General features: G+C 38.8%; 3 protein-coding genes across 8 annotated transcripts; 2 read left to right on the plus strand and 1 right to left on the minus strand.

Annotated features, from left to right (window-relative positions):
- The first annotated feature begins 1,902 nt into the window (after positions 1 to 1,902).
- On the plus strand, positions 1,903 to 4,640 carry LOC135641614 (uncharacterized). 2 transcript variants are annotated; one of them, XM_065157154.1, is made up of 4 exons: positions 1,903 to 2,040; positions 2,838 to 3,719; positions 3,936 to 4,129; positions 4,322 to 4,640. In XM_065157154.1, exons 2-3 carry the CDS (start codon positions 2,869 to 2,871, stop codon positions 4,108 to 4,110), a joined length of 1,026 nt encoding a protein of 341 aa, XP_065013226.1. In that variant the 5' UTR covers positions 1,903 to 2,040; positions 2,838 to 2,868; the 3' UTR covers positions 4,111 to 4,129; positions 4,322 to 4,640. The 2 variants fall into 2 exon arrangements, with proteins under 2 accessions (XP_065013226.1, XP_065013293.1); XM_065157221.1 differs by having other exon boundaries at positions 2,860 to 3,719.
- A 950-nt stretch (positions 4,641 to 5,590) lies between these two features.
- On the plus strand, positions 5,591 to 11,064 carry LOC135641675 (uncharacterized). The gene is made up of 6 exons (XM_065157318.1): positions 5,591 to 6,003; positions 7,368 to 7,567; positions 9,908 to 10,048; positions 10,124 to 10,204; positions 10,618 to 10,742; positions 10,839 to 11,064. The coding sequence occupies exons 1-6, from the start codon at positions 5,766 to 5,768 to the stop codon at positions 10,885 to 10,887; spliced, it is 834 nt and encodes a 277-aa protein (XP_065013390.1). The 5' UTR covers positions 5,591 to 5,765; the 3' UTR covers positions 10,888 to 11,064.
- A 749-nt stretch (positions 11,065 to 11,813) lies between these two features.
- LOC103984188 (D-aminoacyl-tRNA deacylase-like) lies at positions 11,814 to 19,466 on the minus strand. 5 transcript variants are annotated; one of them, XM_065157766.1, is made up of 11 exons: positions 19,179 to 19,466; positions 18,888 to 19,071; positions 18,671 to 18,813; positions 17,736 to 17,799; positions 16,875 to 16,927; positions 15,990 to 16,045; positions 15,639 to 15,713; positions 15,080 to 15,268; positions 13,149 to 14,281; positions 12,334 to 13,048; positions 11,814 to 12,231 (listed from the first exon to the last, which is right to left on the minus strand). In XM_065157766.1, the coding sequence occupies exons 1-9, from the start codon at positions 19,374 to 19,376 to the stop codon at positions 14,194 to 14,196; spliced, it is 1,050 nt and encodes a 349-aa protein (XP_065013838.1). In that variant the 5' UTR covers positions 19,377 to 19,466; the 3' UTR covers positions 11,814 to 12,231; positions 12,334 to 13,048; positions 13,149 to 14,193. The 5 variants fall into 5 exon arrangements, with proteins under 5 accessions (XP_065013838.1, XP_065013768.1, XP_065013896.1 ...); XM_065157696.1 differs by having other exon boundaries at positions 12,334 to 14,281; XM_065157824.1 differs by lacking the exon at positions 15,990 to 16,045 and having other exon boundaries at positions 12,334 to 14,281; positions 16,870 to 16,927.
- Between the last annotated feature and the right edge of the window lie 447 nt (positions 19,467 to 19,913).

Below are 19,913 nucleotides of genomic sequence, written 5' to 3' on the forward strand. Positions count from 1 at the left end.
TGATGAAGAGATCCATTCGCTCCTTTAGTAAGTAGTTTTTAGTATCCATAAATGTTCCAACTTTTTATTTATTTATTTTATCAATAATTATATTTTTTAAGAGGTTAAAAACACCTCATCAGCATTTCTATATTTTAAAAACAAGTTACATAACACATGAAAAATACATGTTCCCTACTATTATAATTTATTTGAATATTTTATATGCATACACACTCTTACTTAGTAGCTAATTTAATTTTATAAAATACATAAAATTAAATATAGAATAATTTTAATCCAGTTTAGAAATGGAAAAATATAAATGTTAGCTAAAATTAGAAAGAAAAAAAAAAAGAAGAAAGATAGGCATGAAAATGATGAGAAAAGAATATACAGTATCAATTTAATAGCACACGGTGACCTCAGCTTTGACATTGTTATCACAAGCAATCTCGACACCATCATCATCGTCCTGGTGTTCATCGTGTTGTACGTGAGCGACATAGGACATGTCATCGTCTATCGATAAATCCAAACTTATATCGTCGTTGTTCATGTGATCCTACCCCATTAGTTATAAATAAAACCTCCCTAGCTCGTCTTTTGTCGTATAATTAATTATAAGAAGGCATATTTTCTTTTATTATGGACTAATTATATATATTTTTTTATAATTGATTATTTTTAATATCTCGATTCTAACATATTTATAATTATAAAAGTGAAACATCTAAATTTATTTACTTTAATATCATCGATTTTATCAATAAAAATATAAAAATAAAAGATAAAAATTTTATATATTTTAATTAATAGTGGAGGATGAGTGACTATTGTGAATGAGAGAAGTAACGACATCTCGTATATGCGTCGACACCAACGCAATTGTCAAACGATGAAATGATCATTTGACGTTTGCATCAGTATCGATGTAGATATAAAGTGGTTCTTACATCGTTCATAACAATTGACCCCAATAACATCATCGTTTGTCACAATCAATAATTTTATTTTATTTTTATAATTATAAAAAAATATAAATATAATTTTTAAAGTATAAAGATGATAACACTGAAGATAGCTAACAACAATGATAACGTATAATTAACCCTATTTTTCTTTATCGTATGTTCACTTTGTCCCTGTCGTCATGTGTCACCACCATCCTTTAGGCTTACCTCTTATAACACTTTTGGGAAGCTCCCTTCCTTCGATAGCTTCCATCTCACTCACTCTACTTAAGATGTGAGAAATATGCACATAGAAATACATATTCCTTCTCTATTCTTTATAATTTTAATCTCACGAATGATTTCACATATATATCGAAAGATACGATCACACAAATATATATATCTTAAAGATGTTAACGGAGAATTTTTATTTGTTCATGATTTCACATACATAAGAAGATTTATTTTGTTATATAAAATAAGCAATAAATCGCTCTTTATATCTAAGAGTGTTATGTAAATATTTATTTTCCGAATGGTTAAGGTGTAATGGTAGCAAGAAATACAACATATAAGTCAACCCTAGTAACAAATACAATTAAAAAATTAAAGAAAATACATGAACAAATAAAAAATAACGTAAATGGAAAATAAATTCTTTTGTCATATGATTACTAATTTTGTTAAGTCATATTTTCTTGGAGTGCCAATTTTCTATGAAGTATTGGTGGTTTGATGAATGATATTTCTGAAAAGGAAGATACAATTTTTAGATTTCAGGGACCAATATGCAAATACAAATAATTACACTTAGAGAGAGAGAGAGAGAGAGAGAGGGAGAGAGAGTAATATGGGAATCTAAAAAAGCATAGGGGCTGTTACGCAAAAATAGGAGGAAAATTGGAATAAAATAGAATAAATCAATAATATAGCCACAATCTTCCGGTCCTTTGTCGGGGCCCACTTGTGGCCCAATAAAGAAAGGACACTGCTTTGGTCTTCATTCGCCGAAGCCATCCCCGTACCGGAGAGGGAGGAAAGCGGGGCGGCAGCGACCGGAGAAGGGAGGAGTGCGATCCCTTCCCTCCCGCCTGCGATCAAGAAGGTAGGGTTTTAAACCCCAACCAATTCCTTCTTCTCTCCCCCATCGATCCGTCGATACTGTACTGTTAAGATCGGTTTTTGGGATTCGGAGTTAGGGTTCTTCAGAATCGAGATTTTTTCCCTTGCGATCGAGTCTTTGATCCGTTATGTTGGTCCCTGATGCATGCTTGTGGTTTGGCAAAGAAGCATCTTTTTGTCCAACTTGATCGTTCGTAATGGAAAATCGATTGTTCTTGATGCAGTCTCTTTTTCCGACTAAATTTTGGTCCGAAAGACTTCTTCTTTAAATTGCATATATTACTTCTGTTTTATGACCGATTCGCTATGTTCGCGTACTTGCTTGTCAAGCACAAATCATCGTTCTTCTTATAGGTCCCTGCGCATACAAGTCATATTAGTTCTTGCATGGTAGTTACAATCAATGCATTGAATATTTCGATCCAAGCGAACAAGCTCTCGTTGTTGGTTTAATATCTACCCTAGGCTTATCGAGGACTTACTTGGAAGGTGAGTATTATGTTGTTATGAGCCTCCTCCTCAGTGAAATGTACTTCTGTGCTTCTTTTCTTTTGGGGGATTTGACATTCCATATTGGCTTGCTTTCTGAAGTATTTGGATTTGATTTGTATGTGATCTTTCGGGGGCAAAGTTTTCAACTGAAAATACAAGTTAGAGATAGTTCATCAATCATGATAATTCGTGTCATAAAGGCAGAATAGCAAGTCTTTTTTTTTTTTTGCGCTCTTTAATTATTAGTCTGTCTAAGAAGATAATCATTTTTCTTATTTAAATAAACAGCTCTGATTTATTGTTAGAGCAGAGAGTGGTTATGGATAAGGAGAAGGAACAGGGTACACTAGAGTCTCAACTCATTCAGAAAAACACCAAATGGAAGCATGAGTTTGAATGCCACCAATCTCAAGTTGAAAAATTGGAAGAGAAAGTTATGGAGGTAAAGATTGATATGAAATGTGCGGAAGATGATACCAAGGATTTAGAACTCCTCTGGCGTAGAGTCAAAACTACCGCAACAATGCTGACCTATCTGAAATCAAAAGCAAGAATTATGGCAATTCCACATTTAGCTTGTGTTTCATGTGGTATTAAGCATCAAGAGGGAATAGGACTTGTTGACAAGCATGGTCTACCATTGTCGGAGTGGTCTACAGATGTTGATCTTTCATCACATGAAAGTTCAGATGAGATGTCACAGTTGGCAAGTAATCTTAAATATGGTCCTTTTGATGCTAATGTTGGTGGATATTTTAGTGAAACACTTCAGTCAACTCGTATTGTGGCAGAAGTTATGGAATCTCTTATTAAGAGGGCTATCAGGGCAGAAACTGAAGCTGCTACCGAGAAAGAAAAAGTAAAGTTAGGTTTAGAAGAAAACAAAAGAAAGACTCTCCAAATTCAAAGCATGACACTAAAGGTCGAAGAGATGGAAAAGTTTGCACTGGGCACAAACACTCTGTTGAATGAAATGCGGCAGAAGGTCACAGATATGGTTGAAGAGACATCAAGACAACGACAAAGAGCTGCTGAGAATGAGCAGGAGCTTCGTCGTGTGAAGCAGGATTTTGACTCATTGAGGTCCTTCGTTAGCAGTCTTATCAGTGTCAGAGAATCGCTTATGTCATCAGAGAGACAATTTCAAACTGTTGAAAAGCTTCTTGACAGGTAGCATCTTCCTATTCTTAAATTAACTGGATGTGTCTAAATATATAAGATCATCTCTCTTGTTTCGTGCCAAAGGCTTCATTACTAAACAGAACTAGCAGACTAACAATACATTAAATGTATTCTTCCTTAGAGTTTATCTACAATCTAGTTCTTTTTCTAGTGTGGAGACTATCATTCAACTTTACAGTTAAGTTAAATTTGTTCAATGCATAGGCTGGTTGCTGAGACCACTCATCTTGAGAACGAGAAGGTTAAAAAAGAAGCTGAAGTTCAGAAGCTCATCGAGGAGAATGTGAGGCTAAGAACTTTGTTAGACAAGAAAGAGGCACAATTATTGGCCATGAATGAGCAGTGCAAGTGGATGGCACTCAACAGTCCTGGAATTTAACTTTCCTTGTGCTACAATGGTGAGTAGTCTATTATGTGATAATTCATTCCTCTTGCTACAGAGACTCAGGTTTTTCTTTACTCGGGAACCTTGGGGCAGACAACTATTTAATCCATTGTTTATGCAGTTCTTTTGCTGATAGATCTTTTACTTGTTATGTTAGGTTGCAAGCTAATTCTTCTACTCACCTTGCAATGTGTCTTATACCCAGGAAATTTCAGAAGGAGAGCACAACGATGAATCAGGAAAGTTCAGATGCAACTTTTGAGAAGATAGTAGAAGATTTTCATTTGGTGTCACATTAATCGCCTGCATAGACACCAAATGAGATCATAATGATGGCTTATTGATTCCTGTTCAGTTAAGCTGTATGTTCTCATCCGCTAAGCGTGTCCACCATGAAGTACTTGAAACTTCCAATAATTATCATATTTTCTCATTCTGTTTACCATTGTCATTGGATATGTTTCATGTTATATGGTATTGTACCTGAATCATTTCAGATTATTTATCGTTTTTTGTGTCTCAAATTTGTTCAGCGGTAGGTTTGTGGTAAATGATATGTGGTCTTCCATGAGCTTCAACTTGAATGTGGACTTTCAAGCCTTTCTGTTTCTTCAACTTGAATGTGGACTTTCAACTAGACTGATGAAGAATGTTTCTTCAAAGGTCATCTTTTTGAAGTCAGTCATTCCCAGAAATCTACAAGAAGTCCAAGAAAGGTAGAATGGGCTTAAGATTTCATAATCTGCTAGGAAATTTTAGATTATTTTTTAAAAATATTATCCATAATCCCCATTCATCTTTTATCCATAAGTAGTTTATGGATGGGTGTTTTATTGTAGGTTTTGTGAGCTTTAATAGGTATTCATGATTATTGTACAAGAAATGTGATGCAAGAGGAGATGTTATTATAAGCCTACTTTGTTTGGGTGCCTCATGTCCTCGTATTATGATACAAGAGATGTTATTATAAGCCTAAACTATATATATGACTTCCTATCCAGTGTTGCAATAAAATATATGTTATTCTTTTTGCAGCGAGTTCTGCATAACCTATAGTTTCAAAGTTTGGAATAACATATTTAACTCTCTAAATTTTAATATATATATATATATATATATATATATATATATTAAAAATATTTAGATTTTACATATTAAGTATATATATATCTGATTAAAAATAAAGATAAAACTACCAAGTTTTGAGGTGTGTGTATATATAAATATAAACAAAAATGTTAAGGGATGAATAAAAAATACTTAATTTTTTTAGAGATTATACGTGATATTTTGTCATAGATTAGGATATAATAAAAATATTAATTTAATATGCTCACTACTTAATCTATAAATACTCCAATCTCGCCTTCAAAATTTATCCATTGAGAAATAAAAGAAGAAAAAAATCATCCCGATTTGGTGGAAAGGATGCACGTATTGGGAGCATTAAAGGGATGCATATATCCACGTTAAGTCGCTCGGCGAGTTGCTGATGTGATGCGAACGCACCGCGCATCGTATCTTCCGAGTTGTCTTCCCCGCCTTCTTCATTCCCCCATCCCACTCCCTCGACCAACGCCTCTCGTTTTCTTTTAGTGGGATCGGATTGCTCGAGAGGGAGAGGGAGAGGGAGAGGGAGAGGGAGAGAGATGGACAGCAAGACGAGGAAGGGACGGGCGCGGCCGATTAGGGCGGTGGTGGGATGGGTGAGGCGGCGGTCGCCCAAGGTGAAGGCCTCTCTCTCCGTCATCGCCGGCATGGCGGCGCTCGTCTTCCTTCGCTTCATCGTCCACGACCACGACAAGCTCTTCGTCGTCGCCGAGGCCGCGCACGCCCTCGGCATCTCCGTCCTCATCTATAAGCTCGTCAAGGAGCGGACTTGCGCCGGTGCGCCCTCCCTCCCCTCTCCCTCTATGTAACTTTACTTTTTGTCTGATCCGTGCAATCTCGAAGCCGTGAGTTGGTAGGTGTTGGACATACTAAATATAATTAGAGATATGCTACTCACGATAATTTGAAATGCATAGCAGATGACCAATTTATTGATAATGCTAGGGTTTCAGTCTGAAGCTTGGAGGAGGTAATGATAGCCATTCTACCTGCCTAAAATTTAGCAGATCATGAGGGTCAGGAAAGCTTTGCTAATAGGCGGTGTATATTTCGAAGCCTCAAGGAATTAAGTGTGACAACCAGTTGTGGTTTACATGGCTAAGTGGATCTATCTTTATTAGTCTGGATTTAAGCATTGTTAGTTCGTGGTTCAAGTCAATCAAATTAATAGGTCAGCTATTACATCGGCGGGTCCGATCGTGAAAAATGATCTTTGAGTGGGCATAGTATTGTGCATGTTGAAGCGGCCCAAGTAGTGTAGTGGGAAAGCAGTCACTTGTGAATGGGGTTGGAGACAACATCACAACGTAAGTCACGTACATCAGTATTGACCATGACGAAGAGTGAGAAAAATTATGACACCTAGTTTGGTCTCATATCTGATATGGGAGATGAATTGACTTAGTTTCTGAGGTTATACTGGTCTACCACTAGTAACTATTTTAGGCCATGGTGGTCTTAGGCCTATCATGCAGTGCTAGATATCTCACCATGGGGTTGGATCATAACAATAAGTGTTTTGAGTAACGAGATATGCATGATATCGTTTGTGAATCAAGAATTAAAGCATGTGAAAACTGCATCCAGAGGAAATGGTTTTGCCTGTGAAACTTCATAGCAGTGGTTTGTGTATCAGTTTAGTGAGGATTGTTATCAACATTTGAAACAAGTGAAAACTTAAAAGGATCATCTAAGGAGTCAACTACTAAAAGTGAGAATTCACGTGACTCAACCAGAAAGACATTGTAGTTCGTAATAAGCTTTCTTTCTTTATTTTGACTGATCAAGAAGTCTACATTGCAGATTCCGTTTCTTTTCATTGACAAGTGAGCAAACTTGGTGCTGGACTTTGATCCTGGGAGTCCATTATGCATATGTTGGCAGTTTATATCCTAGTATATGTTGGGTAGATTGCATGAGGTGGAACCAATCAGTAAGAAAAATAAAATCATTTAGTGGTTGCAGATAAGTTTATCTCAAACATGATTGATCTTTGTTTCTGAGTGAAGTTGAGATGTATTTTGATTTTTTAAACAATTCTTTGTTTAAGTGCACTCAAATTAGAAGGCAATATTAAACAGCACATCATGTGTTTGTCTAAATTGATAATTTTTTTAATTGATAAATTTTTGACGTTGCAGGACTTTCGCTTAAGACTCAATATTTGACAGCTTTGTTTTTAGCTGTCAGACTGTACTGCAGCTTTGTCATGGAATATGACATACACACAGTGCTAGATTGCGCTACTCTTGCAACTACTCTTTGGGTTATCTACATGATTCGGTTTAGATTAAAGTCAACTTACATGAAAGAGAAGGACAACTTTGCAATTTATTATGTGGTATGATGTTTCTTTTCTTTTTTTTTTCCTCCACCATGTTATAGAGTCAACCATATATCTCTTAGTTGTACCAGATTCCATGGCTTCTAACCTAGACTTTTGTATCTTTATAATTCTGATAAATCCTTTTCCTGTGCTCTCTAATAATTTAATAGTACTAGACATTGTTGAGTGACACTACACTCAAAATAAACTATCCATCATTCGACTGCAATGATTGATCATGTAACTGTTTCATTTATGTATGAGAAATATAAAGCAACCTTGCTAAATATTTTTTCAGGTTTACTTGGTATGGTCAAAGTTAGGTCTCGTGCTGACAAACCATCAAAGTGCCAGTAGTTTCTTAATTTAGTGCTTCTGCTTTATTTACGGAATCATATCTTTAAGAAACAAATCTGGCTCATGAGATGGAGATATCACATACTTAGTGAACCTTTTTGTTGTCATCCGCAAAGAAGATTCACGCTCAAATTAAAAATTGATAGTCACACGAGACTTCCTTCTTTTTGAACCTTGGAAGTCTTGATCTTCTTCCATCTTGGATTTATTCTCTTTATGAAATGTTTAATATGTAACACAAGTTAACTAGTTAAGTCATTTGTAATGTGAAATTAGAAAAAGATTTTTTTTCTAAGGTTATTTAATGAACCTTGGAAGTCTTAGTCCTTCAACCATGTTGGATTTATTTTCTCTTTATGAGATGTTTAATATGTAGCAGAAGTTAAGTAATTTGTAATGTGAAACTAGAAAGAGTTTTTTTTTTTTTAGGTTATTTAGTAACTAGTAGTGGCCCTTCGTGTCAGCCCAATCTAAGAGTTCTGATGTCATTCCAGTCATGAATTAGCATATCTATTGTGTATACAAAAAGATCAACCACCACAGGTGCCCGAATGATATTTAATGAGCATCGTCTTGTAAGGTACTTGGGGATCTCATTAGTGACCTTGGACTTTGCTTTATTGTTAACATTGATACATGACATTTCTTGATTGATTTTAGATATTGCAAACAAAGAGCTGATCTAGAAACCATTGACTTGTCTATTACACATCTTTAGCTAGTTAAACTTGGCCATATTGTTGCAATGACATTAGGCATGTATATGTTCAGATCATGAATTTTCTTTAACATGGTCACTATGAGTCACATATGTGATCATGAGATACCAATGCAACATGATACAGATATGCCAATATGGAAATATCTACAAAAAATAGGATACAGTATAGTATGGCACAAAGACCAATAACGTATATGACAAAGCTTGACATTTGTGTTAATACATAAATTCTATATTGATAATAATAACAAGTAATTAAATCCATAACCATGTCATTGGAAGAAATTATATCAAGTAGCATGGTACTCAAAAGAATATTGCCAAGAAACCAAGAACTCATGCTGAATGTTGTAATATCGTAATTTTACTACATTATCATAATTTGATATTTTCTCTCAATAAGTATCTGTGATGTATCTCTGTAGTATTTTAGAATATTTGAGTTTTCAAATAACTACATGAAAAATGAAAATTTTGAAGAAATATCCGACATGCTTCTATGAATGTCATATAAAAGTTATTTCTGACATTATCTGATTGAGCACCATTTTACATAATTGCAAGTTGTAGTTGTACTGCAAAACCAGTTAATATGAAAATATAGATGAACTAACACTCTTTATGAGCTCAAACTACTACCTATTTCTGGTTTTGTTTCCGACAATATTCAATTATTTCATGTGGAAATTTAGTACATAGGGTTAGATCAGTGCATTTAACCATATTGACTTTTTTAATAATTTAATTATTTAATATTGCAATATATGGAAAGATATCCCTCATCTATTCTAAGTCATAGCTGCTGTAACCTTTAAAAAATTGATTGGCTTAATGTATAGGCATTCAGATCAAGTTATTCTGGGAACAATTTAGAACAGAGAAACCAGTAACTTTAGATTGTAAAATGTCAAGTATTTGGCTCATATGTTGACATAAATGGTACAAGTTCTACACTTCTACCATTGAGAAATTTGATTGACTTCAGAGCGAGATGCATTTAATTAGTGATACTCGAAATCTTTTTATGATAACCTTTTTGAATCAAAGTATTGCTTTGGAGTCAAGGTAGTCATAGCATGTCTTACAGGATTTTTTTTTACTTTATTCAGTATAATACTGAGATACTTTTTCATTGTCCTTCAATTTTTAGGTTTACGTTATATTCACTTGCAAGGGACCAATTAACATTTTTCATACACAATATCTTTAGTTGCACCGATGGCCAGTCATCTTCATAAGATGATACTTTGATTGAGTTATATTTTCTATTTGTGTAGGTTTTGCCTTGTGCTATATTGGCCTTTGCAGTTCACCCTTCAACAACACATAATGTTATCGATAGGATTTCTTGGGCCTTTTGCGTTTATCTGGAAGCTGTTTCTGTGCTGCCACAATTACGTCTGATGCAAAACACAAAGGTATAAGCTGAAATTGAGAACATCAAATTCCCAAATCTGCTTTTTTCTGACTACACCTATATTCATGGTTGCCAGATTGTTGAGCCATTCACCGCTCACTATGTATTTGCATTGGGGGTTTCAAGATTTCTGACCTGTGCACACTGGGTCCTTCAGGTTTGATCTGTGGATATTTGTTGGTTTATAATTTTCTTTTATTTTAAATTTCAGTTGCTCAATTAGTTTCTTGAAATTTATCCTAGTAAATTGCTTGCCTCTTTGTATCAATATTGTGGTTGTTGTGTTGGAGCAAAAGGCTTCTTGCTATTTCTGTTTCCTCTATACAAGGTCACTTATCATGCAGAGTTTTATCAGTCTCTAAACATCAAACTTTAGCATCTCGCAATCTTGCACTAGAAAGATATATGTGCATGATGAAAGGACGGATTGATGTTAGTCCCACAGGAAAGGGGCCAACATTTTTTTCTCGTCTTTGTTGCATTTAATTGTGTGACGAATATGGCATCATTATTTGCATAACTTGATTGGTAGTATATCATTCTGAAGCAAAATTTTGTTCTATTCCACAGGTCTTGGATACTCGTGGACGTTTATTGACTGCATTGGGACGTGGGTTGTGGCCGCCAATGGTCCTTCTGGCTGAAATTGTTCAAACTTTTATCCTGGCAGATTTTTGTTATTATTATGTGAAGAGGTAACCTTTTAAGTTTCGGATGCGACGAACCTATGAGATTATTTTCTAATTCTGATTCCATTTCTCTTTTCTTCCTTTGCTTCTTCTCTGCTGCAGTGTTGTTGGTGGACAACTGGTGCTAAGGCTTCCTTCTGGTGCAGTGTGATCTTCTGCTTAAACTTCCCATCTTATACCAAAACAATCAAAATTCTATTTTTCTTTCTTCAGACCTGCAGCTCTTGTGGCCGACTTGTGATACAAGTTCAAGCAGTTATGTCAAAATTTACTGAGATTTAGATTTGTAGACACTGAATTCAGCAGAAAACAACCTCTTATCTGACTAGCTCTACTGTAAAGTAAAGCATAATCTGAGTTTTGTTTAAGACTAGAAATCTTGATCACTTAAAAAAGAAATCCTTTTTCTGCAGAAAACCTTGTGCATTGCTTGCTGGCTTTATCTCTTCTAAGTCACCTTTCTTAATTTCTTGATATATTTGGTTGAATCAGTTTCTTTGGTCTTCTCACATGCTTTCCAGGCTGTTTCAGTTCAAGGCCAGAACTGCTTTAAATCTTTATCATCTACGATACCTCGAATCCCAAATCTCACAAGGTTATAAATTAGCCTTTATTTACTTTGTGGTGGACGATGGTGTCGTGGATGGTTATTATGAACGAGGAGAACTATAACGAGAAACGAAGATCATTCTACGGTGAAATGGTCGTTCGGTAATTATATCGGCATTGATGTAGATACAGAAGAGTCCTCATCCCTCGTTGTTGTTTTTCTCATCCATAACAGCCACCTGTGGTGATTCCTAAAAATGATCAACATTCATCGACATCCAAATATGTGAAGAATTCATCTCAAATTTAAGACTTTTTGAGAGTGAATTGAGGAGTGACTTTTAGGTAACCATTAGGTTGTTCTTAAGCTATGATAATGGCTGATGGACACAACAGCAGCCTATTCACCTCCATTGCAGCCACCCTCGGCCAATTCTCTCATAGGAGGGATACATAACACACAAGATCATATATCCTGCACAGATTTGCCATCATAAAATATACTAATAATCATAATAAAAGAACTCATGAATAGAATTTTGCTCTTTGAATTCAATTTCATTCGTATAGTCTCGAATTTATAGTCGGAATCCAACAAGAAACCAAAGAAAGGGAGTCTATGTGGAGGAGGAAGCAACGTAGCGATCATCACGACCTCCTCGCTTCAGTCGGATCGCTTTGCTTTCTTCTGCATCTTCTTCTCCCTCTGTATCTCCATCCTCCGCTTCCTCGCCAACCTCGACGCCTCCTTCCTGTCCTCGCTTTGTATCTGCAATTGCAGCTCCCATCCCCACAGCAACGCCTCGGACGTCTCTTCCGGCGGTCGGACGCTGGCGAGCGTCGGATGGCGGACGAGTGCCGGTGGTGATGGCTGGCAGAGGCGGAGCTCCAGGTCCAGGTTAATGTGATGATCAGGAGCAGGAGCAGGAGCAGGAGCAGCCGCCGCCTTCTCCAGTTGATGGGAAGTTTCAATCAAGGTTAGTCGCGGAAAGGGAAGAGAAGGTAGGCGAGAAAAAGAAGAACTGCTTCCCTCCTTTCTTTTTCTTACCTCCTTGCACCACCGCTTGGGGTTCTTGAACTGCTTCCCCCGAGGCAAGGGAGCCGCGCCTCTCGGCCCGGCGTCGTTGTTCTCGGAACGGTTCCGAGGGACCGAGGGCGGCGGCGCGCTCGACCCGGCGTCGCCGTCCACAGTGTGCGTCTCCTGTCGCGAGGTCGCTAACGCGTCGTCGTGCTCGGAACGATTCCCCAGAACCGAGGGCGGCGCCACGCTCGGACCGACGTCGTCGACCACAGTATGCCTCCCCTGACCCGAGGTCGCCACGCCGTCGTTGTGCTCAGGACGATTCCCCGGAAGTGAGGGGAGTGCCGCGCTCGACCCGGCGCCGTCTTCCACAATATGCCTGCTGTGACCCGAGGTCGCCACCGCGCTCGGCCCGGCTTCGTCTTTGTCACCGTTGCCACCAGAAAACAATAATGGAGTCACGGGGCTGGCGGAGCGCGGGCCCCCGCAGCCGTCTCCTCCCCCCTCGTAGGCCGTCGGAGGCGAAGGGTGAGGAACATTATAAGGTAGACTTGGAAGAGTAGGAGGAAGAGTGCGGGGCTTCGTGGTGCCCCAGCTAGACGTACCGGCGACGAGGGATAAGTTGCTGCGGCGGAATTCGTCCTCGAGGATGAGTTCCTCGAGATCGCACAGAATGCGAGCCACCTCGAGTTCCTTATCGGTCGGCGGCTCCCCCAGCGGCCACATCTCTCGTTCTCTCTGTCTGGCGGAGATGAGAAGAGGGCGATCGAGAGGGCACGGGCGAACTCTGGATCGACTGTGCATGGGAAAGAGAAGGGAACTGCTTATATAGAAATCCCTACCTTGCGGCCACGTGTAGGATGAATCCTCGTACCAGTCCGACTGGGACTCCTCCTTGTCTTTCCGGGCTCACTTGGGATTGACTCGAGAGGTTTTCGAACCTTCCACGCCTTTTCTTCTTCCAATAATATACCCTTTCGAACCCTCATTACTTGTTTGCCACGTGTCCAGATGGACGGATCAGATTCCTCTAGACTCGCCCCATATAACCGGACGAACGTCTGCGAGACAAAAACGACATAGAAGTGATCCGGTCTTCTTACCTCCGATCAGAGCCATAGTGAAGACGGCGGATCGTGATGGAGCTGTACTCGGACGTGGTACCGAAGACGGCCGAGAACTTCCGGGCGCTGTGCACCAGGGAGAGGGGCGTGGGGCGCTCCGGGAAGCCGCTGCACTACAAGGGGACGCGCTACCACCGGGCATGAACGGATCGCAGTTCTTCATCTGCGAGAAGTAGCCGTGACTGAACGACAACTCTCGGTGTCCGGCCGCGTGGCGGAGGAGATGAACGTGGTGAAGGCGTTCGAGTCGGTGGGCACGTCGAACGGCTGGACCATGTTGGAGGCCGTCGTCGCCGACTGCCGCCAGCTGCTCCCATAGGAGAAGAAGAAGAAGAAGAAGAAGAAGGAAGAGGCCATCGCGAGCCACGACTTCTCCATGCAGATGAACTGCTCCGTGCGGGGATGTCGACTGCAATAATGGACCCACGGCTGCTTTGGGCCGTAGGAGCGAGCACCAAACTATCACAGCACGATGGACAGGATTAATGATGAGCCGCTGTTATCATCGACTGCCTCTCAAACCGAGGGAATGATGATATCAGGTCTACAGCTTACCGAACCAGCGGAACAGCTTTAGTTTTCAACCATGCAACACAGAACATCAACATTGTCAGCAGACCGAGGGAGCTTTAGTTATTCATGAATCACAAAAATCATTCAAGCAGCAGAATCATAATCTTGGATGATATGAACAACGATTGGAAAAGAGCTATAAACCTATTCCTTCTTTTACTGTGAAACTAGGCATAAGAATACCAAGAAACTAGAAGAAGTCCTCTGGTTTTCCCATCTTTATGCTCTCCTCTGTCAAGAAGTTTGTGACTGCATTTCTCTGCCAGCTTTTAAAACTCCTGCAGCTTTCAAGAAATTATTAATATTAGCCAAATTATCTGCACATGATAAATGCAGTTACTTAGGATTCAGAGGCGGGCAACATTAACATGAGAAAGCAAGGCAGCCTAGCCTCATTGTCATTTCCAAACAAAATTAGCATGGATGATCACCACAAAAAACACAATTGGTGACCGGAACAAATACATCTTGCAAGTAAAGGCAGATAGTTTGATAAGAATATGATATGATTTGAAGAATTTCACCAGAAAACTTTTAACAACTTCAGTAGAAAGGGGAAGGACTTTTGCAGCATGGAAGAGAACGAATAAAAAAACGATTTTAGATTATCTATCATAAAACCTCATAAACAGAAGATGACCGCTTTATAATTTGAGAGAGTCTCCTAAATTTAACCAGGCTGATTCCTAAATTGAACCAGGTAAGTACCAATTCAATTCGTATCAGTAAGATCCTTAAACAAACCTATATATTGCCAAAAAGTTGCAAAAGCCTGCAAGAAGTAACAGAAAATATAAAATTTAGACCGCTATACATATTCAAATTCCAACAAAGTTGTTCATCGCAACGCAAGGTACCGGGTTCGAATGTCACCTTCATCACTTGCCCTTTACCAAAAAAATCAAAAATCATCGGAACTAAGATAAACATAACCGAGACTGGACCTGCTGCATCGAGTACTCATATCAAGGGCATAAAAGACCAAATACTGATGAACTACAACACCACAAGAAAAACAAACCAATAGAACGAAGAGAAAATTGATTTGTGAACTGATATCATGGGCACAATCTTACTTGTGATCAAGATGCGCTATGACCTCACCACCTGGAAATGCAGTCTTAGTAGCCTCATATGAAACTTTAATTGCTTGCTTCCATGCTCCTCCAATACCTTTCTCACCCTTATCTTCTTTTTGCTGGTTAGGATCTTCCATCGGTAAAGCATATCCAGATAGTAAGTGACCAACCCAAACACCATCTTTCCTGAATTTATTTTACATTGTATATACATCAGTAAAATGTAAAAAGACAAAAAAAAAGGTATCAAACAACTAAATGACAATTTAGAGAGCTAGAATATCTGCAACACCAAACCAACATCAATAAAACATTAGCTCTACTTAGTCTGCAGTAAGCGAAACAAGAAACCTTGATAAAATGTTATTGAATTTCAAAATCATATGCATAATATTTGTATGGCATACTGTAGTACCACAACACTCACAATCTTTATGATTTCTTCATGAATAAACTTATATCAGTACTTATTTAGGCAGACACTAACTCATCAACAAATCACAAACATGACATTGTCAAAGAAAAATGTTTATAGTGTAGCTGTCTTGTAGCGTACCAAACAATGTCCATATGTCGAGGCACATAATGGCCGCCTCCTAACCCTAGAAGAACTTTGTTTCCCTGATTTTCCCTGCATCATATGAAATTAAAGATTTTATGTAACACAGATAACGCAGAAAGTATAATTCCAAATATAGGATAGAGATGAACAAGATGTACTCTCATTCATTTCACAAAATGTCTTACTCACACATGCATATACTTAAGGGACAACCTCAAGTCCAGTCTATAAACTATAACAAACATATTATACTATATATTTTGGTCCTGGCAAACCGTAAGGAAGATTTCATCCATTGTATATGTAGTTTGATTTTGCATGTTACATACTAACGCAATACAGTACCTGCCCCAATTTCCTACACTAGGACCTCCTTCAACACCGAGTCCTTCCCAGAGAAGCTGCAGATACGTGGCAAAAGAATCATGGCACTATATTGACATCCTTCCTATGTTTGACATTGTAGACTCAAATTTCCAACATGCAGATCAAGCGATATATATATATATATATATGAGGCAAAAGAATCATGGCACTATATTGACATCCTTCCTATGTTTGACATTGTAGACTCAAATTTCCAACATGCAGAAAGGATGTCAATATATATAGGTATATGTATATGTATATGTATGTATACACACACACACACACACACACACACACACACACACACATATATATATATATATATATAATGAATGCCTGGATTCCCTAGGTGTAATAATCCTAGAATCCTTTTTCATTCATACCAAACCAGAGGCATGCATAATGTACAGGGAAAATTTGACCTTAAAAGTTCAAATTTGACCTTTTTCATTCATATCAAATATAAGATATTTGATAATCATATTTTGCAATTTCCAAACATGATGAAGCTAAGCAACAGTGGAGCTATGTTTGTGTCAAAGGAGAAGGGATGCTTCCAGTCACTAACTGGACATGTTAGTTGCAAAATCAAAATAAACATGTAAGACACTTGAAAAAAAAAACTCTAAAAGGTTGCATTTTCAGAGCATGTAACACTTGTAGGAGAATTAATAAGAAGCTAAAAGAAAAAAAGGATAAACTTATTTTGGTATCTATTAGAGATTTAACTTGAAATAAGAAAAGCTAACTTCTGCATCATGCAAAAGACACATCATCATCATGGAGAAAAGTGGTAATGAGAGACACTAGTGCAAAATATTAAAATCGTGAACAAAATGAAAATTGTAAAGTTCACCGAACTAAAGCCATAGCTTGAGCGGCATCTTGCCTCTTCCAGTACTCCTCTGTGCTCCCTACAAGAATTATACCAGAGTTCATAATGTTGGCTAGAAACTAATTAAAATATAAAAAAAAGAATTCCGAAAAAATGTACTGATGTAAAACAATATAGCGCTATGAAGTCCCTAGAACTTATACACAAAGTTGTTACAAACAACACAATTAAACAAAAAAATTCATAAATCAACTTTCCACATCTTCTAGATATTGATTCATATTCAATGATGTTTTATTGGGGATCCTCTCTGCAGCTTCTCATCAAACATACAACAACTTTGATAGGATCAGTGCCTCAATGGCAATGCAAACTTTTAAAATCTTAATACTACTTCCACCACTAACGAATCAACTTTTAGTTGCCAACTTTCCTAACCATTCAACAAAGATCTCTGCGCATGTCACAACCAAGGATTAAATTTTTGCCTTGTCATGTACTTATAACATGCCAGCACAATATGGCACAGGGTCCTTCTTGACTGGCACAAGCCAACTCCACGAGCAGAAGTTCATGTTGGCACACCTTAGTCGGCATTATACAGCATGGCCAAAACTAGCAAACTCTCAGAACTACGTCATTACAATTAAATTTCAAATCTTCACATCTTTGTTCCCAGCACCTAGAATAAACTTCAGCCTCTTTACATAGTGAGACTTCAGAGCACTTCACAATATAGATTATAAGTAATTAGATGAAAAATTTTTTAGTACAAAATGCTTAAATTTTAGTTACTCAATTTGCTAAGAGTATTTTGCATTCAAGCTAATGTTTACCAAACTGCATATGAAATAACCTGAACTAAATGCATCCAAAAATTACAATACCAATTTCCAGGAACATGGTAGGTGTATTAACCAAAGGTCCGTGATGAGTTGCCTCCAGAGTAATCTGAAAAAAAAAAAAACATCATAACAAAGATAACATTTTATATCATGACACCACCCAAATAAATGTTGCAAAACCAGTAGCAACCACAGAGTAACTGTCAAGCACCAAAAAACAGAAAAACTGTTTTCCTCCATTACTTCCCCCTGCATTATTATGTATTGGTTTTATTCTTTGATCTTCCTACGAAGGCCAAATTTTGATGGTCATTTTCCTCGTCTGTTTCACTTTTGTACTAAGAACTACATATGCTAAAAATGAGAATAAATGTCAACCACTATAACCAGCTTCTTTTTTGTAATTAAGTAATCCTTACATTCCAAACTCAGTAAATGGAATGACACTACCCTCAAGTCCTCCCATCATCTTATATACAGTAAACGAGTCACACATATCAAACACAAAGTTCAAAAGAAACAACAGAAACACCTTCAACAAGTTGTAATACTGATACCCTGCTTTATAAGCCTACAAATCTTGTCTTCATTGGCAGACATTCTTAAACACCCACTAACTTCTTTCAACCCAGACTTGATAAACAGCTACAGCAAGAGAGGTGTTTAAAACAAAGCCCACTCCCACCACCCTACCCCGACAATTGAAATGTGTGCCATACGAATCAAAATAATCAGCCATATAAAACTGGAGACAGCAAGAAATCATAATTTAATCTAAAATATTCTCTATCCTTTTCAGCTTAACTACTAAATTTCATGGATTTATAGCAGAATCAAAAGCAGCAAGTAGAAGGCGAATTACATTGGTAAACTACTGCTACCCTTAGCCGATCCAGATGACAAATGGAAAAGGAGAATTGGAAGACATATAGCAGCAACAAGAAATCAATCAGATAAGAAAAAAAAAGAAAGCGTACCTCAAACTCCGGGATGAGTCCATTTTCTTGGGCAATCCTTTTCATGAGCCGAAGCCACGGTCCGATCCTAGGATTCGGTGGCCCCGCCCAGCCCGGCCGCCCTCCCTGCGGCAGGGGCTCGCCCTCCCGTACGTGCGGCACACCTTTGGAGATAGAGGAGATCAAGAAGGAATTCGGTCTATGAACAGAGTCGTCATGGGGGAAAGATTTTTAGTACCGATGGGGTGGACGGTGAGGGCGGGGCGGTTGGATACCGCGGTGTGGCGGCTGAGGAAAATGACCTCGTCGACGTGCTCGCCGGTGGCAGCCTCCCAGCGGCGGTCGAGGTAGTCCTCCTCGACGATGCTCGTCTGGTGTTTCAACAGGCGCACCGCCCGGTTCGCGAAGCTCTCCATCCCGGCCTACATTTTCCGCTAGAAGATCCAAATCAAGAGACACCGAGCATGCACGAATCGAAAAGAACAAGGTGAAGAAAGAGGAATTGGCGATCATTGGGAGGGGAACAGACGGCGACGGCAGGGCCGGGGTTCCATCCAGGCATGGCGAGGAAGGCAGAGGCGGGACCGACGGAGGCCGGGTCGGCAGTGGTGGCCACCACCAGCGTCACCATCGTTGCAGCTGCGCGGCTGGGTCTGGATCTCCCGCGGAGGAGGGAAGCGGGCGTTCGCGGCAGGAAGCGACGGCGTCCGACGCAAAGACTTCTCATCCCTTGCTAACTCGATCGACAGGAGGGCGCAACGGACGAGATCGAGAAGCGGGAAAGAATGGACGGTTTTGGAGCGACCCGTAATAAAAAGCTTTTCTCGTCCACGTTCGAACGCTACGATGCGTGTCCACTTGGCATTCCATCATGTGCATGCATGTAATAAGCACGAATCGGGCATGAACTACAAAATTGTTTGGGCAAATTGGCAGAGCGGCCCTTTTTTCGTTAAAGAATTTTTTTCTTCTTCTAAAATATAAAATTATTTTCGACCTCTGTCCCTCGTCGCCTCAGTAGCGGCCACCTCCTCGCCACCATGATGGAGCTGATGATGGCATGGGGAAGAAGCGGCCACTACGATGGATCGGAAGAGCAATGTGAGGTTAATAAGTTAATCAGTTTAAATAAACCCCTGTTTTAAATAAATAAATTAATCAATCAAACAATCAAATTCATAAATAAACTATACAGCCTTTTTAAACTAACAGGAATGCACAAATTAGACGGACGGAAATCACATAATATTTACTTCACGACAAC

This window comes from Musa acuminata, chromosome BXJ1-1 (assembly GCF_036884655.1).
Source record: "Musa acuminata AAA Group cultivar baxijiao chromosome BXJ1-1, Cavendish_Baxijiao_AAA, whole genome shotgun sequence".
Lineage (NCBI taxonomy): Eukaryota > Viridiplantae > Streptophyta > Magnoliopsida > Zingiberales > Musaceae > Musa > Musa acuminata.